The sequence below is a fragment of the Chiloscyllium plagiosum genome, chromosome 9 (assembly GCF_004010195.1).
Source record: "Chiloscyllium plagiosum isolate BGI_BamShark_2017 chromosome 9, ASM401019v2, whole genome shotgun sequence".
NCBI classification, from domain to species: Eukaryota; Metazoa; Chordata; class Chondrichthyes; order Orectolobiformes; family Hemiscylliidae; genus Chiloscyllium; species Chiloscyllium plagiosum.
This window is the reverse complement of record NC_057718.1, coordinates 68,330,496-68,352,826: the sequence shown is the minus strand read 5'-3', so window position 1 is coordinate 68,352,826 and position 22,331 is coordinate 68,330,496. Positions and strand designations below refer to the sequence as shown.

The following is a 22,331-nucleotide window of genomic DNA, read 5'->3' as shown; positions in this document are numbered from 1 at the left end:
CAGTAACATATCCTCACCATCTTTTGATCCAAATTAAGAAAAATCCTTGGGAAACTACACTTTTTTTGATCCCATCACAGAGTTGACAGGAAACCCTTTTTAAAAACAAACTTTCTGCCATTAGTAAATCGAACTGGATTGGGATCGTTCGTTCATGAGCAGACTGGAACACAATTTACACTTGTCACTGTATAGAATACAGTGTGTAATTACAACAAATATATTTCACAGCCTGCCTATACCATTTTATTGTATTGAAAATATATTAAAGTAAATCAGAAATATGTACTACGTCTGGGAAACTTGAATTTCAAACATTTTAAAAATAAATAAACTGGTTATGAATCAATATTACTTACTCGAATACAAAGAAAAGTCCACTGGTGACCACAATTAAGACAAGTGTCAAATAGAAGACCCCAGTTTGCCTGGCCATCATGATCCTGCCATCGCAATGAAATTTATTTCTTCCTGGGAAAACTTCCCATTTCTTCCGCGGAATTTTCTTCTTTTTGGGGGACTCCATGGGAGACGAGCTCTGCGTCGTAATCTGACTGTATTCACACTGTTTCATTGGGGGCGGCATCAATGCTTGAATTGTATATCTCAGACCCAAAAGACAGACAACTATTTAAAATCAGTGGACCTTAGGAACACGATGATATCCCATCCGTGGATTCCCTCGCCTTCGGCGTCGACTCGCATATTCTTAATGTACAGCAATATTACATGTTTGTATTTATTTTCTTGTTATTCCAATTACATTTCGACTCTTCAAAGGATTAATTAAAACAAATAAAAACAGCCTTGCTTTTTTTCCCTCTAAAATTTCCAAATGACAGAAAACAGAATTGAATAGCCTGCCAATATCTGACGCACTAGATGTAGGTCCCACTAAAAATCGGTCTAATTTTCTTAATCACTGCTCTGTAACGAAATATTATGAAGTCCCACATGAAATCGATTATTTACCAATATGCGGTTTCTACATATTCGGGTTCACTCCTGACATTTTTTTAAAATTTAAACGAAGATCGAGGAAGCCTTCATAAATCGGAGTCCCTAGGGATTGAACCACTTTCAGAGATGTTTATAAATACTTGGGTTGCTTTAGCACAGACGTCTCACAATCCAGTGTCCATGTACGTGCTAAGTGAAGATTTGCTTCACAGTTCTGCTCACCCATCGGCGTTGTTGCCGCCTTGAAACTTAAATGTGCCCGCAATTAGGACGCTAACTGATGTAAAAAAAAGATGACCCTCAGACAGCGTTGGCGTCCAGTTAGTTACTGCAGCCCCAGAGTAGATTTTCAGCACAAAAATGGCTCCTGGAGAGCGAGAGACGGGAGTGGGGTGGATCACAATCGCATCCTGGACAGACACACACAGTATGAACTCCTTCCTCTTCACTAGAGAGCCTGCCCCGAGGACAGTATTCTGTTTTAACTTGACACAAACGAAAAAATCTCTCCAGCAAGAGCCTTCACTATGATTTATTCGAAGTATACTGGATGGAAAACACTATTGATACTCGCATAGAGGAAGGGGGGGGGGAAGAAAACAAGAAAACAGACAATCACTGCCTCCACCTGACTTTCAATCGCCAGGCGAGCAGAGAAAAACCGGGCCCTGACAACTCGGCCCAGCAAAACAGTCACATACCCACTGTACACCGCGCCGGTGTTTTCTGGGAATTGTAGTCCATATATGATGGCGTTTACCAGGAGTCATGAATCGCATTTGAGCAGAAAGACTACTATTGCCATGAATCATTGGGCTGGTGATGAGTCTCCTGTGTTTTTAACCTCAGTGCCTCGATGTGGGCTCACTTAAAGGACGTTGATGGCGTCGTTAACGATAGTTTGTTCGGTCTGTGCACTTGTTAATCACCAACGAATCGCTGTCGATAGAATTGCAAACTGAAGAATTTTAATAATAAATGTATAACAACTACAAGAAATGAGGTGGTGACCTGTTATTGTTAACGAATGTAAATTAGAAATGTGAGATTGCATTCGAGGTTTTTATATTAAAGAGAACGGGCAAGTAATTTATTCTGGTTTTCGGCAATCGAGATGGCAACTGATAAAAGTACAGTCAGTCTGAAAGAGACGAAATGTGTTAGTGTTATGAGGGAGCCGTTTCCAAAGGCCCACGTACGCGAATCTACTGGTGAAAGCAAAGTGCAGATGATTAAAGGTATCTCTACTAAGTTCTTCCAGTATACTAAGCTTTTTTAAAGATGTTGTCTATCGTTTTAATGCTATGTTGTAACGTGTTATCAACTTCTTAAAAAGCTAAATATCAGAGTAGCAAATAAAATTCTTCAATCTCCCTTCCCTTGAACAAGTGTAGTGCGGGAATAGTCAGCTTTTGTTGAACCAGGACTTGCATTTCCAATTATAGTTTTATTTTTTCGATCTCCACCCAGGTCTGATTAAGATCTGTTCTCCACCGGTATTCCTGTACTAACCGTTTCCCTTTCACTGTTCGGTTGTGTGCGCGGCTACAGAAACTGAAACGCACCGTCAGTATGAGGTCGCAGACATTTTGGAAAGCATTGTCACAATCATGTGAAATATAAAGGTCGCTGATCTTGTGGTTGTGGGTGAAACTAGATGATCAGCACTATCAGTCACAGTAAAATAAAATGAATCAAAAATCCCTGTCTTCGAAGTATCCTATTTGATTGCGAAGTAAGTACAACAGACCGTGTGTCCAACAGACAAGTGATCATCCTTAGCAGTCGCACGAACTGCTTTGGGCCTTATACCTTCTAGAGATCTCGCAAGCTTACGGCTTAGTTTTGGCTGTTTGAGTAAACACCGTCTCAAACCAAGTTGTGTTTTTTTTTGCATATGCTCACTTATCGGAGTAGACGTTTGCTTTATCTTGTCACTTTGCGATTCCCTCTGCTCTGTCATTGTTGTTGGATAATGGTGACTTTTAAAAATGGTCAGCAACATTCAAAAGTTATGACCGGTGTGTTTATGGGACGATTGCGTAGTAGGATACGAAAGATGCCCCACACACTGTCCTTTCCCGACATGTACTAGGGCTCTCAGCATAGCAAGAAAGCCATTCAGTCAACCGTGGCTGTCAACTCCCACTTTTTTTCCTTTCCGATAATAATCAGATTTAATAATCCATTAAAAGGTTTCTCAATCCTAAACTGCGCCCCTGGGTTTTTTTCATTCTTCCTCTGAGGGAATAGTTTCTTTCCTTAACAAATTTCCTCTCGACCTTTTTCCAAGTTTTCCCAACTTTTCTAATCTGCCTCTTATAATGGAAGTTTTTCATCCATGGAACTATTTTCTGAATCATTTCTGGACTCTGTAATGTTTTCACATCTTTCCCAAAATTTGGAACTGGTAGTTGAAGCCAAGCCACTTCTATTTAACTGTATTATTGCTTCCTTGCTTTTGTGTTCAATTCCCCTATTAATAAAGCATGGATTGCTGAGTATTATATTTATTATTATTATTATTAATCAGTCAAACTTTCCTTACAACTGCAAAGATTTATGCATATATACAGTGAAGTCCCTTTATTCCTGCACCCATTTTAGAATTATACCCTTTATTTAATATTATCTCCTCTTCCTACCAAAAAGAATCACTTCATGCTTCTCTGCCTTAAATTTCATCTGTACTGTGTCTGCTAATTCTGTCAACCTTTTGATGTTCTACATTTTTCTCCTCTTGGTTCAAAGTTTGTTTTAATCTTCAGAATTTGAAGTTGTGTCCTGTATAAAAATGTAGATTATTAATATATCAGGAAGAGTAAAGGTCCTAAGCAGACACCTGTGGAACTACACTACAAATCATCTTACAATCTGAAAAACATCAATTAATCATTAGCCTCTCCTTTCTATTGCTCAATGTTTTGTATCTGTATTGCCACTGTCCATTTTTGTTTTTGGACTTTAACTTTACTCAAGTCTGTTGTGCATTTATCAAATGCCTTCAAGAAGTCTGTATACACCACATCAACAGCATTGTTTTCATCAACCCTCACTGTTACCTCATCCCCAAAAAAAGCATTTTAGTCAAACACAAATTGTCCTTAAGAGCCTGTGTTTGCTTTCCTGAGCTAAACTGTATTTACCTGAATGATTATTAATTTGAATAAAATTTGTTTCTAGAATTTCTTATCACCTTTAAATTAATGAGCCTGTAAATGTTAAGCTTATCTTTACACCCTTTCTAAACAAAATGTAATGTTTGCAATTCTGCAGCCTTCTGGCACATCCTGAGTCTAAAGAAGACTGGAAAGGTTTGGTCAATGCCTCTGATTTCTACTCACTTCCCTCAATATCATTTTGATACATCTGATTTGGTCTTACTGCCTTATCAACATTGATTATGCACATTCAATCCAATACCTCTTCCTCCTCAATTTTAAGCCTTTTAAACATTTTGCATTATCTCTTTCACCAGGACTAACACAAGCTTGCTTGGTAAAGGCAGGTGCAAAATATTCATTTAATACCTATACTATCCAAATCTCTCCTGCTCCAGAGATGTGTTGTAATATCCCTGAATTGGCTGATTAAAAAAATATACCTCTTCCCTTTGTGGGTAAGTCTTTTTAGACCCCAGTCAGCCACAATTTTCCTTTAACCATTCTTTGTAATTTGTATGTCTCTGAAGATGTTTGGATTCCCTTTATGCTATTTCTTTCATTCTTTTTCTTTGCTCCTCTTATTTGCTTTTTCACTTCCTCCGAACCTTTTATATTTATTTTGATGTGTTTACCCTACACTTTCTCTTTGTAACGAATGAACCTTGACTGTGCTCAAACTATCTGCATTGTACTTTAAATGCAGCCGATTGTTCAGTTACTGTTTTGCCTGCCAACCTTTGATTGCAGTTTAGTCTGACCCAGCCCAATTCTTATCCATTGAAGTTGGCTTTCCCAGAGTTAATTATTTTTTCTCTTGACTTTTTTTCATTCTCAATGCCAACCTAAACCTTAATAAATGATCAAAATCGTCGAAATGTTCCCCTACTGACACTTGATCCATTCAGAGCTGAAATGTGTTGCTGGAAAAGCGCAGCAGGTCAGGCAGCATCAAAGGAGGAAATCTGCATTCATCCTTTGTGGTTGGAGGGTTCCTAGGCGGAAGATGAGGTGCTCTTCCTCCAGGCATTGTGTTGCCATAGTCTGGCGATGAAGGAGGCCAAGGACATGCATGTCCTTGGCGGAGTGGGAGGGGGAGTTAAATTTTTTTTTTTAGATTACTTAGTGTGGAAACAGGCCCTTCGGCCCAACAAGTCCACACCGACCCGCCGAAGCGCAACCCACCTATACCCCTACATTTACCCCTTTAACCTAACACTACAGGCAATTTAGCATGGCCAATTCACCTGACCCACACATTTTTGGACTGTGGGAGGAAACCGGAGCACCCGGAGGAAACCCACGCAGACACGGGGAGAACGTGCAAACTCCACACAGTCAGTCGCCTGAGTCGGGAATTGAACCCGGGTCTCTGGCGCTGTGAGGTAGCAGTGCTAACCACTGTGCCACCGTGCCGCCCCGGGGCACCATGTTCAGCCACGGGGCGGTTGAGTTGGTTGGTGTGGGTGTCCCAGAGGTGTTCTCTGAAACATTTCGCAAGTAGGTGGCCTGTCTCCCCAATGTATAGGAGGCCACATCGGGTGCAGCGGATGCAGTAAATGTGTGTGGAAGTGCAGGTGAATTAGTGAGGGATAGGGAAGGATCCCTTGGGGCCTTGGAGGGAAGTGAGGGGGGAGGTGTGGGCGCAAATTTTGCATTTCTTGCGGTTGCAGGGGAAGGTGCCGGGAGTGGAGGTTGGGTTGGTGGGGCGGCGTGGACCTGACTAGGGAGTCGCGGAGGGAGTGGTCTTTCCAGAACGCTGATAGGGGAGGGGGAGGGAAATAGATCCTTGGTGGTGGGGTCTGTTTGGAGGTGGCGGAAATTACCATTCAGCCTTCTCATTCCCAAGAATGTGTCCTTGATTATCTTGTTGAATTATTTCTTGCCACAGTTTGATTTTAGGTTGTAACTTGATGACAGATGGTATTGAGTTCAGTAGCTGGCCAGGAACTCTGTAAACTGCCTGGAATTTTTAAAAAAAAATTCTCTCAATGAGTGCATCTCTGGCTGGGCTGCCCTGAATAGATGGTGGTGAGGCATCTTCTTGAACTTGTGGAGTTTGCATATTCTCCCATGTCTGCATGGATTTCCTCCAGGTGCTCAGGTTTCCTCCCACAGTCCAAAGATGTGCAAGTTAGGTGAATTGGCCATGCTAAATTGCCCATAGTATTTAGGGATGAGTAGGTTAGGTGCATTAGTCATGGGAAATGTAGAGTAATAGGGTAAGGTAATGGATCTGGGTGGGATACTCTTCAGGGGGTCAGTGTATACTTGTTGGGCCAAATGGATTTTATGATTTGTGCAGACCATGTGATGTAGGTTTACTGTTACGTCTGTCACTCATTGTCTATCGTCTCTGGCAAGCCTCATTTGAAAACAACGACAATGACCAGAATAGTGTTTGTAGAATTTGTCAAATGATTTGCAACAATTTGCTGTGTAAATCGCAAACAATAAGCAAAAAAATCTTTGATTGCTAAGGGCTGCTTATACTTTACTAAAATTATCTACTAAGAATTATTGCTGTGTTTTTAACCAGAAGGTCAGTTATAGAGGTTTGGTACGCAATTTAACAGATTTTCCACTGCATGTTATTTGCTACATAGTTTATAATGTCTTTCTGACCACAAACTTGTTCATGGTATCAATGTTTTATCTTGGTCAAGATACAATGCTAGCCTTCTATCTCATAAAATAATGGTCAGCAATGTAGTGGTCAAATCTGTTTGAGTCAAGAATCCCACTGTCGCATGGCACTCACTACTGCATTTACTGTAGAACAATACAGTGGACTGAGCAGCTCCATAATTCGTTGGTCTGTTTTCTCTGGGCCCTCTTGTTAGTCAACTCAGCCTTTAGTTTCTGTTTGCATTTTTCTGACATCCTTCCAAATAATCCGCCTCCAGACATCATGGCTGTCAATTGACAATCCCCCAGTTGTAAGTGTCAATGTCCATAAGACTAAGTTATAGGAGCAGAATTAGACCATTTGGCCCACTTAGTCTCCTCTGCCATTCAATTGTGACGTGAATATTTGTCAGCCCCATTTTCCTGCCTTTTCCCTGTAATGTTTCATCCCCTTACTAATCAAAAACCTACCTAATTCTTGTCTTCATACACTCAATGACTTTGCCTTCAAAGCCGCCTTTGGCAAAAAGTTCCACAGATTCTTCATCCTCTGGCTGAAGAAATTCCTGCTGGACTCTGTTCTAAAGGACAATCCCTTCGCTCTGAACAGAAACTAGAAGCAAAGCTGGCTAAGAAGAGGGCCGAGGGAAAACAGAGGCCAGTGATCTGTCCCAGATTACCCTCGCATATTCGTTTTGTCTGTATCCAGGTGACATAGAACTAGTGCATTTGCCAACTTGAGTCTTTTTAAATGTATTGCATGGTATAAATACTATATGTATCAAAGCTGCAATGAAATTTATCACGGTATACATAGAACAGTACAGGCCCTTCAGACCTTGATATTGTGCTGGCCTTCTATCCTACTCTAAGATCAGACTAACCTACATGCCCTTTTATTTTACCAACTTCCATGTGCCTATACAAAAGTCACTTAATGTATCTGACTGTACTACCACTGCTGGCAGTGCATTCCACACACCCACCACTTTATCTGAGTAAAGAACCTACCTCTGACATCTCCCCTAAACTTTCCTCCAATTACCTTCAAATTATGTCCCCTCAATATCCTTTTTCCCATAGCGGCAATGTCTATCGGGCTATCCATTCTATCTATTAGAGAATACATTTAATTTCTGGGCTTTATAGTTCAGTTACTCAACCATCCTTCGCATTAGCCCACCTATTATTGTTTGAAAAAAGTAGAACATAAAATTATCTTAAATGTTTTATGGAATTTTGCTAGGTGGCCTGTTCCTTGGGTCTGTAGCCACAGCTGGGATGCTAGCAGGTTTTGGTACAACTCTTGCCATAGCAAAAAAGAAAAGTCCTGGATGGTTCAATAAGGTAAGCTAATGTATTAAATAATTTCCATTTTGCAGATTGTAACATACTTTGCCAGTAAAGCTAGTTGTCACTGGAAAAATTGTGGTTTTGCTTCTGAGGGTGATGGAGTCTGAATAGAATAGACATACAAGGGGGTTGTTCGACCAGATATGGGGTAGTCGCAGAGGCAATCCATGACACAGCATTTTTAAGAGTATGTACCAAGGTCAGATCAGCAAAAGTTCAGAACTGTGATCCCTTTTTCAGAATACAATACAATACAATTTGATGCAGCACAGGAACAGGCCCTTCAACCCACCAAGCCTGTGCCGATTCTAATCCTTTTATAGACCCACTACGTATTGCCCATCTGCAATATCCATCCCTCTGTTTGACTCCCATTCATTAGCTTATCGAGATACACCTTAAACATAGCTAATGTACCTGCTTCCACCACCACCTCTGGCAGTGTATTCCAGGCACCCGTCACCCATTGCGTGCAACGTTTTCCCCACACATCTCCCTAAACTTTCCCCCTCACATTGAACTTGTGTCCTCCTGTAGTTGACCTTTGCCACCCTGGGAAAAAGCCTTTGACTATCCAGAGAACATCTCTGGGACACCTGCACCAATCAACCTCCCTGCCCATGGCTGAACATTTCAACATCCTGGTAAATCTCCTTTGCACGTTTTCCAATGCTTCCACGTCCTTGCTATAATTCAGCGATCAGAACCGTATGCAGTACTCCAAATGTGGCTGCACCAGAGTTTTGTACAGCTGCAACATGATCTCATTGCTCCAAAACTCAATCCCTCTATCAATAAAAGCTAACACACTATCCCTTCTTAATAACTTTTATCAACCTGAGTGGCAACTTTCAGGGATATATGCACATGGACACCGATCTCTCTGCTCATCAATTCTGTCAAGAGTCTTACCATTAGCCCAGTACTCTGTATTCCTAATTACCACCTCTCAGCCCAGCTCTGCAGCTTATCTGTCTCCCTGAAACCTGCAACATCCTTCCCCACTGTTCGCAACTCCCCCAACTTTAGTGCCATCTGCAAATTTACTAACTCATCTTTCAATGCCCTCTTCCAGGTTGTTTATAAAAATGACAAACAGTAGTGGCCCCAAAATAGATCCTTGTGGTACACTAGTGGTTAAACTCCAGGATGAAGATTTCCCATCAAACACCAACCTCTGAATTCTTTCTGCTAGCCAATTTCTGATCCAAACCACTAAATCCACCCTTAATCCCATGACTCTATATCTTCTCCAATAACCTACCATGGGAAACCTTATCAAATGCTTTACTGAAATTCATGTACGCCACATCAACCACTTTTTATGCTCATTTGATCACCTTTTTCAAAGAACTCTATGGTTTGTGAGGCATGATCTACCCTTAACAAAATTGTTGACTATCCCTAATCAAATTATTCCTTTCTCGATAATTATAAATCCAACACATTAACCACAAACAAAGTAAAGCTCACTGGTCTATAATTGCCAGAGTTGTCTCTGTTCCCCTCCTTGAACAAGGGGACAACAGTTTCTATTCTCCAGTCTTCTGGTACTATTCCTGTAGACTATAGATGTCAAAAAGATCAAAGCCAAAGGCTCTGCAATCTCCTCCTTAGCTTCCCAGAGAATCCTAGGATAAATCCCATCCGGCCCAGGGGACTTAGCAATTCTAAAAGTGAAAATAGTTAACACCACCTCCATATGAACTTCAATCCTGACTAGTCTAATAGCCTGTATCTCAGTATTCTCCTCATCAGTATTGTCTTTTTCCTGTGTGAATACTGAAGAAAAGTTAATTTAGTGCCTCTCCTATCTCCAGACTCCATGCACAACTTCCTACTACTGACCTTGATACGCTGTAATTTTACTGTAGTCATTCTTTTATTCCTGACATACCTGTAGAAAGCTTTAGGGTTTTCCTTGATCTTACCTGCCAACAACTTCTCATGTCCCCTCCTGGTTCTTTAGCTCTCTGCTTAGGTCTTTTTCCTGGCTAACTTGTAACTCTCAAATGCCCTAACTCAGCCTTCATGTCTCATCTTTACATATGCCTCCTCCTTCCTCTTGACCAGAGATTCAACTTCTGTAGTAAACCATGGTTGCCTCGCTGGACCACTTCCTCCCTGCCTGACAGATGTAGGTTCACAATTCCTTATCCAAAATGCCCAGGACCAGCTAGTTTTCAGAAATTGGACTTTTTCGGATTTCTGAATAAGTTCAATGATGAAATTTAACAAAAAATGTTACCAAACAGCAGACTCCCTGAGAGTAACCTGGGACCGAATTGAAGCTTGCCAGGGCTGCCACCGTGCCCCCCACCCCCCACAAGTTGCATCTGAGTGACATGCATCGAGTGGGTGTGGAGTTGGGTTAGCTGTTTGCATGCCAAAGAACCTTGTTAATGAGATTTTAAAACTTCATAAAAACACCTTCGGATTTTTGAGCTTCTTGGATTTTGGAATTGCTGATAATGGGTTGTCTACCTGTATATACTTATCGAGGACACCTGTTGCTTTTCCTTGAACAAGCTCCACATTTCAATTGTACCCATCCCCTGCAGTTTCCTTCCCCATCCTATCCATCCCAAATCTTGCCTAATTGCATCATAATTACCTTTCCTCCAGCTATAACTCTTGCCCTATTCCTTTTCATCAGTAAAGTAAACGTAACCACATTGTGGTCACTATCACTAATGTGCTCACCTACCTCCAAATCTAACACCTGGTCAGGTTCTTTACCCAGTACCAAATCCAATGTGGCCTCACCTCTTGTTGGCCTATCTACATACTGTCTCAGAAAACCCTCCTGCATGCATTGGGCAAAAACTGACCCACCTAAGTTACTCAAGTTATAGCATTTCCAGTCAATACTTGGAAAGTTAAAGTCCCCCATAATAACTACCCTGTTACTTTTGCTCCTATCTTTGAAATAGTTTCCTCTACATCTCTGAAACTTTTCTAACCTTAGCCCATGCTACCTCCAATAGATGAGTCCTCATTGAATGTCCTTTCTGTAATACTGTCTTTGACTAACAATGCCATACCTCCACCTCTTTTGCCACCTTCCCTGTTCTTGCTGAAACACACCTAAACCCTGGAACCTGCAACAACCATTCCTGTCCCTGCTCTATCCATGTCAACCAAAATGGGTACAAGATTGAATTCCCAGGTACCAACTTGTATTGCAAGTTCACCCACCTTATTCCAGATATTCCTAGCATTGAAGTAGATACACTTCAATGCGGGTACCCTCCTGTGATCTTGAAATCTTATTCATGCCCTCACTATTCACAACCTCCTGTACACTGGAGCTACAATTCAAGTTCCCATCCCCTTGCTGAATTAGTTTAAATGCTCCCAAAGAGCAAACCTCCCACACCAGGATATTGGTAGCCCTTCTGTTCAGATATAAACCATCCCATTTGTAGAGATACCACCTACTTCAATTATCCAGGTATCTGAATCCCTCCCTCCTGCATCACCCCTGTAGCCATGTGTTCAACTGCTGTCTCTCCCTGTTCCTCTCCTCGCCTCACTACTATGTAGCACAGGTAACAAATCAGGAACAACAATTGTTTGTTCTAGCTCTAAGCTTCCACCCTAGCCCCTTGAATTTCTGCTGAAAACTGTCAACTGTTTCCAACTTCATTATTTTCTTTTTCTGTATAAAGTTCCTGGATGTGGCATTCTGTTATTGTGGTATATTAAGAACGCAGAAGGCCCTTAGAAATCTAGAGACTTGGACTAATGCTCTGGAGTGATGAGTTCAAGTCCCACAGTAATAGTTAGTCTATAAATCTGATTTTAAAAGTTTTGTTTCATTAAGTGGTCATTGAAACTACCAAATTTTTATGAAAACTCATTTTGTTTACTGATATTCTTTAAAAAAGAAAAGGAGCTATCTTTACTCAGTCTGGTTTATATTTGACTCCACACCACAGCAATCTTAATGTCCTTCTGAAATGGTCTAACAGACCACTCCATTGTATCAAGAAGTTTCAAAACATTGAGTATACCTAAATCACACACCCTACAGTTGTTGAAGGAGATGGCTAACCAATGCTTGCTCAAAGGCAATTAGGAATGAACAATTACAGAATCATAATCATGTAGTGTGGGAATAAACCCTTTAGTCCAACTCTTCCATGCTAGCCAGGTATTCTAAACTGAACTAGTCCCATCTGCCTGCATTTGGCCGATATCCTTCCATAGTCATGTATCTGACTAAATGTCTTTTAAATGTTGTAATTGTACCTGCCTCTACGTCTCCTCGTCTCATTTTATACACACACTACCCACAGAGTGAAAAAAATTGCTCCTCAGGTCCCTTCTAAATTTTTTTTCCCCTCTCTCCTTAAACATATGCCTTCTAGTTTTGGACTCCCCTGCCCTTGAAAAAAGACCTTGGCTACTCACCTTCACAATGCTCCTCATGATTTTATAAACCTCCTATAAGGTCACCCCTCAGCCTCAGACACTCCAGGAGGAAAACTCCCAGGTTATTCAACCTCCTTTAAAACTCAAACTCTCCAGTCCTGGCAATATCCTGGAAAATGTTTTTCTGTACCCTTTTATAATGCTTTCATCCAAAGACTGAATTTTTAAAAGACATACCAACAAGACCCTTGCTACCCTTAAGCTTCTTGTGGATGTTTGAATCATCATCCAGGCCTTAACAGAAACCTGTTGACACCTTACTGTGTGTCTTTGGACTTTGGCAGTATGGTTCTTCTCACCAAATCATGCTTTAGTCTGTCAATCTCTTCTAGAACTTTCTCCTTTTTGAGTGTCTCCTCTTGTTGCACCCTCTTGCCTCTCATTATCTACTGCCCACCTCAGTCATAGAATCATTGAATGGTTACAGCATACAAGGAAATCCTTCAACCCATCATTTCCCTGTTGGCTGTCTGCAAGGGACATTAGTTAGTCCTGCTCCCCTGTCTTTCCCCAATAGCAATGTTTCTAGCTATTCGGATATTTATTCAATACCTTTTGAAAGCAATGATTGATTGAATTTACCTCCTGTGTATGCTTGAGCAGTGGCATTTCAGATCCTAACCATTCAGTATTTAAAAACATTTCTCATAATGTTGCCTGAGTTTTTTTTTCTGCTATTCAGCTTAAAATAGTCTCACCGTTTCTCCCTATGTAGTCTGACTGGACCACTCATGATTTTGACAACTTCCAGAAAGTTGTGTCTCAACCTTCCTCTCGAGGGAGAACAGGACTGGACTGGCTTCTCCAATCTATTCTCCGACCTGAAGTCCCTCATCTGACATTTTAAACTTTTTTTTTATATTTTTTTTATTATCTCTCCTCATTCTTCCTCCCAAAATGTATCATTTTACACTTCTGTCCAGTTAAGTTTCATCTGCCACATGTCCAGCCATACTACCAGCCTATTAATATCCCCTTGAAATCAAACTTTGTTGTCTTTAGAATTCAGTGTTGTGTACTATATATCCAAGTCTAGCTTGTTGATGCAGATCTATAAAAGAAGTGGCTGTTAGTACTAAAAATGTTATGCCACTTGCTTTATCTGCCCTTCTGAAGCCCTGGATACACTTATTGCACTGTCCTCCGGTTCGAGAGACCATATCATGGCTTTATTGACTTTATTGGCCTAATCAATAAATGTATACTTGATTGAAGAGGTTAACTATTTCTCCCACCCCACCTCCCATTTAGTGCTATCAGATGGAAAAGCCTTGAGTGACCACCAGGAAGACCAGTCAGTGTGGGCAAGCAGTGCAGGAGTTCCATGTGGCTATTTCCTTCTCCAACAGATACTGTTTTGCATGTTATTGAGGTAGGGTGGCCCCTCGGGGGGGGGGGGGAGAGAAGCAACAGGAAGCCAGATAAGTGGCACCACAATTGGCTGTGTCATACAGCCGGATCAAAGGGTAGACGAATGGTGGCAAAAGGCCACTCTATAATCAGCGGCGCAGGTACGAGTTTCTGTGGCCACAAGCGAGATTCCTGGATGGTATGTTGTCTCCCTGATGGCAGGTAAAATATCACTTAGTGGGCACAGGATATTCCGAAAGGCGAGGGTGAGCAGCCAGAAGTCATGATCCACATTGGTACACTCAATATGGGTAGAAAGAGAGATGAGTCCTGCAAAGGGAATTTAGGGAATTATGTTGAATGTGAAAAGCAGGCTGTCTAAAGTTGTAATGTCAGAATTACTCCCTGTTCCACACGTTGGTGAGGCCTAACGTAGCAAGGTAATAACAAATGAATGCGTGGTTAAAGAGCTAGTATAGGAGGGAGTGCTCTGGATGGATTATTGGGATCTCTTCCAGGGCAGATGGCTTGCACCTAACTGGAGGGGTACCAGTATTTTTGCAGGGTGATTGGTAGTGCCACTCTGGAGGGGTTGAACTAGTGTGGTGGTTGGTGGGAAACGGAGCAGTATGTTCACATGTGGAGTGATTGTAGATTGTAGATGCTGAGTCATGTAATAGGAAGAACAAGCAGGGGTGAATGAACATGGCAGGACTGATGAAATGTATTTACTTTAATGCAAGGAGTATAACAGGTAAGGCAAATGAGCATAGAGTCTGGATTAGTATGTGGATCTACAATTTGGTAGCCATTACAGAAACTTAGTTGAGTGAAGGGTAGGACTGGCAGTTCCAAATTCCTGGGTTTAGACGTTTCTGACAAGATAGAGATGTAAAAAGGGTGGGGAATGCTGTATCATTGATTTAAGGAGAATGTCATAGCTGTGACAAAAAGACATCTTGGCATCACTGTGGGCTAAAACCTGTTGCTGTGCTGTTATGTGTTCACAACATGTCCAAGTTTCCTTGCCATTCTTATGATTGCTGCACCATCAGCTCTTCTAACCCATGCTGGAGTGCTGTTAATTAGACATACTTATTTTGATAGAATTGTCAGTGCATTTCACACACCACATTGAACTCTGAAATAGGATACTAATGAAAAGCCATAGCAAAGCCCACTGCAGCTGTCAAGGAATTCCTGAGCAGCTGCACATTTTGCTATTTCCGGTGGAATCTGAGTTAACTTACAAATATTAATCAATACACACTAGAGTGGGAAACAACTGCATTTAATTCAGGTGTGAGCAAACATACATTGTGGAAATGTAAAAGCAAAGAGTCCAGTGTGTGGTACTGTAGCAATTTGAAGCATGTTGGAACTGGACTGCCTTGGGAGCACTAATGTTGGATGTCAACAGCAGCATTGAAATCTGAAAAAGGACTGGAAAAGTAAAAAAAGTATTATAAAATTGAGCAATATTCCAAGAAATATCAGCTAGAGTCTTGAAATTAAAATGTTTTGTCTGGTCAGAAATGAATAACAGATGTGACAATTGGAGCATTTTGAAAGAGCTCATCCACATTTCCAGAAATACCTGTTTACATATTTTTGAAATTTAATTTCTATTTACTTATTCATGAAGTTTATTAACACATTCCCATGTACTACATTCTTACCTACCGAATGTCAGCTCAGGTTTTCCGTTGTCTGAAGATGAATATGAAGACGTGAACTGACTAAGACTAACTGATGCCTGGATAATGTGTGAATGGTTGCCTTTTTTTTTTACTGTCGCTGAGGGGATTTAATAGCTACTAGTATGTGACTGACCGAACCTTTAGAATTATTGGGACATCCCCAGAATCCTGATGGAACTGTACCACTTTTAGTCAGTTAAGGGTCACATTTTTAATCATACAGTCAGTAAGTAGGAAAGCAAATCATAACTGCAGGTGCACACGTTTGTGAGAGTCATTATCAACAAAATTATGCTGGCCTTGGTATAGACAATACCTGTATAAACATTGGAAAAATTATGAAAGCACCTAGAAAACTAATCATGGGAATTGCTATATATAATTTTTAAATGTTTGTCAAGCTAAGATGTCTGCACCCAGGGTTTGTTTTACACTTCAGTGATAAGACTGGCTATCCTTGCATCTTCACGAAAATAAATTGTGGTCCTGAATCTGAGTCTCCTATCAACTTATTAAACTGTGTGGCAACAATCCTAACCAGGGATATATGAAGAGATCTTGAGATAGTGACACCAACTTTATCCTTCTCCTCTCATTTTCCACTGGAATCCTCATGGGGTGTAGAATGCTAATTAATTTGTTCCTCCAAAAACAATAGACTTGGTTGCTGTGATTTCATTGTGCAGAGCAAAACTCACCACAATTACTTTGAGCATTGTTTTTACCTTCTGACCTGTTTGGGCATCTGAAAAGCTTTTTGAGCTTGCCAATGACTTGTACAATAATACATCTATTTATTATACGATCAGCATGCCTGGTATTTATCAGTGGGGTTCCTCATGTCATCTTCCAGACTTTAAAGTAACCATTATTAAAGGTGGTGATAGCTTTGAAAAGGTTTAGGGTATTAGGCTGCTGCAATATGAAAATAACTTAGCAACTCCCAGGAATTTGACAGGTGCAGGTTAAAATTCTTCCTTTGATAGTGATTACAGTGTAAAAGTACTTAAATGACTAAAGATGCTTTGATCATGTGTTACATTATATGAATGCAAGTCTTTATTTTATGTTCTTCCCTTCTTTTCTAGGGAGTTAATGCAACTATTGCTGTTCCTGAAAGTGGGACATTACTGGCTTTGAGAGCCCTAGGCTGGGGTTCTCTTTATGCTTGGTGTGGGGCTGGTTTGCTTAGTCTTACAATATGGAAGGCTTTAGGAGTACACAGTGTAAGTATTATTTCTTTTAATGTCTGAAGTCAAAAACGGTGAAGATTTATATTGTCCATAACTGCGACTTGTAACATCAGTGATCTTTGCTGTTATCAAATTTTCACTTCATAACTGTGGATGATTGACATCTTCTCTTCAGATTCATTTGTCTGGAAGTATGAATAAGGAACAGGAAGGCATAACTAAAAGTGAACATTTTCCCAGAGACCTATCATGGCCAGTATTTGCTCAGCAGATGGGAGCAGACGCCACAGGAATGTGTTGAGGTGGGCTCGCTGTGAAGGTGATCAGCATAATGGAGTAGAAGAACCGCAGACCAAGGCTCCCTTGTGAAGAAAAGGGAGAAAGATTCCCCATCCAATTGTCCTAAAAGGAAATCTATAATTTAACTTTAAAGCTATCAGTACTTCACATGGGCTCTTTTGGCCCACTCATCCACTCCGAGCAACTCTGGTCTGACTGTCAAGTCATCAGTGCCCCAAATCTGTTCAAGCCTTTGATTAATATCATAGTTTGATATTGATGGATTAGGGAACAAGGAATGATGGTGGAAAGGCCATGGCAAACATTCAAAGAGCGTATGGAAGACTTGAACATGTGTTCATTCCTGTCTAACACTCAAGTAAAATGGGCAAGATAGCAAAACCATGAATTACCAGGTAAATTAGATAACCAAGGAAGAGGTGTACAAATTGGCCAGGAAAAAAAAGACCTGTGGAGAGGGATTAATTTAGAATTCAGCAAAGAAAGACAGATAGTGATTGACTTAAGGGAAAATATTGAGTGTAAGTTTCTGGGGCATAAAAACTGACTGTGTCAAAGTTTTTTAGGTATGTGAAGAGAAAAAAGATTGAAGACAAATGTAGGTCCTTTACAGTCAGAAATTGAAATGTTATAATGGGGAATAAAGAAATTGCTTACCAGCTAAATACATGCTCTGGTTCTATGGTCACAAAGTAGGACACAAACAACATAACAGAAATGTTAGGGATCACTGGATTCAGTTGAGAAGTGTGAAGTGAATGAAATCTGTATTAGTAGGAAATGAAGTTGGGAAAATTGGGATTAAAGGCTGATAAATTTCCAAGGTCTGATAATGCTCATCTGAGTATTTAAGGAAATGGCCAAAAATAGTAGGTGCTTTGGCTGTCTTCCAAAATTTTATAGACTCTGCTACAGTTCCTACAAATTAGAGGGTAGCTAATATAACCTCTCTATTTTTAAAATAAAAAAAGGGCGGTAGAGAGAAAACCAGTTGTAGACCAGTCAGCCTGATGTTGACAGTGAGAAAAATCCTCCCATTGCTTATCAAAGACTTAATAGCAGAGCACTTGGAAAACAGTGGCAAGATCAAAGTCAGCATGGATTTTTGAAAGGCAAGTCATGTTTGACAAATCTTTGAGACTGTGTAACTAGCAGAGTTGAAGGGGGGTGCTAGGATATGATTTATATGGACTTTCAGAAGGCTTTCAATAAAGTCCCACATTAGCGATTACACTAATCCCAGTCCTTCACTTTTATAGCACTGAGATAGATAGAAAACTAGTTCACTGACAGGAAACAAAGAAGGAAGAAATGGGTCTTTTTGCAAATGGCAGGAAGTGATTATTGGGGTACCACAGGGATCAGTGTTAGGATCCTACATATTAATGATTTGAATGAGGAAACTAAATTTAATATCTCAAATTGGAGATGAGTCCAAGCTAGATGGGAGAATAAGCTTTGAGGAGGATGCATGGATGCTTCTGTGGGATTTGGACAACCTGAGTGAATGGGCAAATAGGCAGACAATTATCTACCTGTAAATTAAGAGAAGGCAGTGTGCAACCAGACCTGATAGCAGCATATCGGTACAGCAGCTGGTAAAGAGTATAAATGGTATGTTGGCCTTCATAGCAAGAGGATTTGAGTACAAGTGCAAAGTTATTTTCCTACAATACTACTGGGCTTAGGTGAAACCATATCTGGAATATTTTGTACATTTCTGGTCTCCTTATGAGGAAGGATATTCTTGTTATACAGTGAGTGCAACAAAGATTTACCACACAGACTCCTGGGATGGCAGGGCTGACACATGAGGAAATTGAATTGGTGAGGGTTATAGTCACGAGTTCAGAAGAATGAAGGGATTTTGTAGACATAAAATGTTAAAAGACTAGATGTAGGAGGAGCCTCCTGATGATGGAGGGTAAGGGAGGATTTGGATTTCAGCACTATAAATTAGTGGAATTACAAGACTACTGAAAAAAAATTGTAATGGCATTTCCAAAACATTGTCGCTATAATAATACTTTAGTTTAGATGTTCTTGACTGTGTTTAACATCAAAATCACTGCTACGTGGTGCAATATGTGTTCATGCATACAAAATGCAGCATTGCAATGTGACACAGTTGGCACTGCTCATAGTCACAGGGCAGGCAGAAACATCTCCTAAGTGTCTCCAGCATCAGAAGTATTTCATCAATTGTAACCTTACACCCAATTTTTTTCTTTTGACACTTGAACCTGCAAGGTTTGTATGTGGCAACGGCTTCCGCAAGCAGAAGCCAATGTGTTTGGCACACAGATGAGCATACGCAGAATCTCCCAGCAAGCACAGTCCTGCAGTGTCAAGGGAACATTGATCAAACATAAAGCTGACCACTTTTGGCTAGTGTTGATATGACAGTTGGAGAAATCACATTCTGTGCTTTGCTGTTTTGGCATTCATGGATATTTCAAATATCTGTGAAGGAATATGCAGTGATATGGGGAGAGTGATGTTGATTATTGTGCACATGCATGGGAGGTGACTTCCTGCACTAATATCATAATGTCATTTGCATATATACCAATGCATAGTGTCAACCCAGTCCAGATAATGGCTGACTGGCATCAGGGAGGAGAAAGTGAGGACTGCAGATGCTGGAGATCAGAGCTGAAAAATGTGTTGCTGGAAAAGCGCAGCAGGTCAGGCAGCATCCAAGGAGCAGGAGAATTGACGTTTCGGGCATAAGCCATTCTTCCGGAATGGAGGGCTGGCATCATGGAAAGGGACACATCTGTTTATGCACCAGTTCTCAGTGTAGCACTGGGAACATATACTTTATTCATTTGCTCAGTTTAAAGTGATTAGTCTGCTGGGAGTGTCACTTCTACAATGTGAAACATTAATAGTATCACTCCAAGTGCATGGAGGACTGAGGAACGAACAGTGAGGTTGACTATGTAGGAGCTTGACTTGCCCCTGAACCAAAGCCTGCCATTCAACAGATGGAGTTTGTTAGTAACTTCTATGTCTCATTCCTTGATCCAAACACTATCTGCTGGTAGAACTTGCTCAGAAGGTTATTCCATAAGGGTGCAGCAAGTAAGTTTATGAACAAATCTTCCTAGAGTGATGAGTAAGCTGGTGCATGGGTGATTGCAACCAGTTTGCATGTTTTATCAATTGGCAGATGTATGTGAGCATAATATTTGCAAGGAAGCCATGGGAGGGGTGTTGAGCAGAAGATTTGAGGTTTAATCTCCAATGTAGCATTCAGTATGTCAACAAGATGAATGTTTAATGACATGTCTTTTATGTGCACAGTACTCTACACTTGCCCCATCATATTGCAGAGTATTGTGACAACAGCCTTTCAGTAGATCCAGTAAGTTTGGCTAAATGATTATCACTGTTACCTGTGCTGGATCTTGATGGACACAGCAGTCCCTGGTACTGGATAACCGATATAGGAAACATTGGCCATCACTGATTCACTGAACTGTGAGCCACAATTTGAAACAAGAAATTATGAAATTTAATGAGTTAGAAATATTTTCAGTACAGAAAAGCCATCTGTTTACTTCCTAGGATATCCATTAATCTGGGCACAGTAATTTGCTCCCATCCCATCTATGAAGGACTAGGTAATGTCTGTGAAGTGCGAGATGCCAAATCTAATCTTGCCAAATGTTTATAAGATTTTTGCTAAGTTTAACTTATTTTCAGACTGATCACTATAGCTAACACATGACAGTTAGGTTAAGGAAAGAAAAAAATAATCATTGAGGAATATTTGTATCTTGCTGCTATTCAATGACTTGAGTACATGCTTACGATGTTACATAAGAATAATGATAGGACCAGCTTAACTGTAACCTTTTGATATTTTGCAAAGAAATTAAACTGTAAAAGAGCTGCAACTTGTTGCCCCTTTTTAATAGAGAAATATTCATGTTAAAAATAAATTAGGGGTGGCATGGTGGTGCAGTAGTTAGCATTGCTACCTCACAGCACCAGGGGCCTAGGTTCAATTCCCACCTAGGGCAACTGTCTGTGTGGAGTTTCCACATTCTCCCTGTGTCTGTATGGGTTTCCTCCAGGTGCTCTGGTTTCCTCCCACAATCCAAAGACGTTCAGGCCAGGTGAATTGGGCATGCTAAATTGCCCATAGTGTTAGGAGCCTTAGTCAGGGATTAATATAGGGTAGGGGAATGCGTCTGGGTGGGTTCCTCTTTGGAGGGTCAGTGTAGACTTGTTGGGCCAAAGGGCCTATTTCCATACTATAGGGAATCTAATCATCTAATCTAAATAGGTAGTTTTATTTATGCACACCTGGTCATTGTTAACATTTTTTCCACAGTGGAACAGATCAGATTTAATTATCCATATTTTTCATAATTGTATTGGAGTTGTGTGGGAACAGAAACTTTGTCAGTTTGTAAAAGTCTAAGTCTCATCATGAAATAATATCACAAATGTTAGACTTCTGTAAATCATCTCCATTTCTTAATAACTAACCAGGGATAATGGAAGAAAATTGATAGCCATTCTGAAACATAATTGCTTTTAATTTCAAAGGAATGATAATCAGATATCTAAAATGTAAAGGTTATCTTTCCACAAATAGGAGCAAAAGGAATTCCATCCCTATTTCCATTAATCCTGACTACAAATTAGTTTAAACAAGTAAAAGTTACATTTATCTGTATTGACACTGTATAATTGTGAATTTCATTCAGAATGATTGATAATTTTCTTCCCATCTTTTCTGCAGCTGACAGAATTCCGAGAAAAGATGCAATCAATGTTCCCTGAAATTCCAAAAAGCACTGATGTATCACAGGGTGTTGAGCAATTCAGTTGGGAAAATCTGTTCAAATCAAAGTAGATTGGTACTGACTAGTGTGCATATGTAAATGGAAACTAAAATAAACAGATGCAACTTTTATACATTATGGATTATCATATTTTTAATTTGAATAGATTGTTTGAACATCCTGTCTTTTTACCACCCTCACTCCTGAATATTGTTCCATCCTGTAGCTTTGTCTGCTGCAGTTATCCCCAAGTCATTCTAGATTATTTTTATTTTGCTGTTTTGAGCCTTGTGGCTATTGAACATACTTGTGCACGTCTTAAATAAATGCAAGTGGTCCTCCAGGCTCCCGTAGGGTAGCTGGCAGCCTTCTGGCTGAATCCCTGCCAGTAAATTCTTCCCAAGAAGGAGCCATGACTCCCACATACTTGGGAACCTTCAAGGATAG

The 22,331-nt window shown here is 40.4% G+C and overlaps 2 protein-coding genes across 8 annotated transcripts in view; one reads left to right on the top strand and one right to left on the bottom strand.

Annotated features, from left to right (window-relative positions):
- Positions 1-1,832, bottom strand: part of zdhhc14 (zinc finger DHHC-type palmitoyltransferase 14) — a 193,842-nt gene extending 192,010 nt beyond the window's left edge. For all 5 annotated transcript variants that reach the window (XM_043696153.1, XM_043696154.1, XM_043696158.1 and 2 more), the window contains exon 1: positions 360-1,832. In XM_043696153.1, coding sequence (XP_043552088.1) covers positions 360-586 — 227 coding nt within the window. In that variant the 5' untranslated portion in view covers positions 587-1,832. The remainder of the gene's footprint in view (positions 1-359) is intronic.
- tmem242 (transmembrane protein 242) lies at positions 1,822-22,022 on the top strand. 3 transcript variants are annotated; one of them, XR_006312549.1, is made up of 5 exons: positions 1,822-2,198; positions 7,996-8,096; positions 16,678-16,815; positions 16,958-17,477; positions 21,842-21,921. XR_006312549.1 is itself a non-coding variant. In XM_043696160.1 (4 exons), exons 1-4 carry the CDS (start codon positions 2,075-2,077, stop codon positions 21,953-21,955), a joined length of 477 nt encoding a protein of 158 aa, XP_043552095.1. In that variant the 5' UTR covers positions 1,822-2,074; the 3' UTR covers positions 21,956-22,022. The 3 variants fall into 3 exon arrangements, 2 of the variants coding, with proteins under 2 accessions (XP_043552095.1, XP_043552094.1); XM_043696160.1 differs by lacking the exon at positions 16,958-17,477 and having other exon boundaries at positions 21,842-22,022; XM_043696159.1 differs by lacking the exon at positions 21,842-21,921 and having other exon boundaries at positions 16,958-18,799.
- The last annotated feature ends 309 nt before the right edge of the window (positions 22,023-22,331 follow it).

What these genes read in the sequence shown, in the direction of transcription:
- tmem242 (XM_043696159.1), top strand. Translation starts at nt 2,075, where the DNA reads ATGGCAACTGATAAAAGTACAGTCAGTCTGAAAGAGACGAAATGTGTT. An exon ending in GTCCTGGATGGTTCAATAAG is followed by an intron (nt 8,097 to 16,677) that starts GTAAGCTAATGT and finishes CTTCTTTTCTAG; the next exon opens with GGAGTTAATGCAACTATTGC. An exon ending in AGGCTTTAGGAGTACACAGT is followed by an intron (nt 16,816 to 16,957) that starts GTAAGTATTATT and finishes TCTTCTCTTCAG; the next exon opens with ATTCATTTGTCTGGAAGTAT.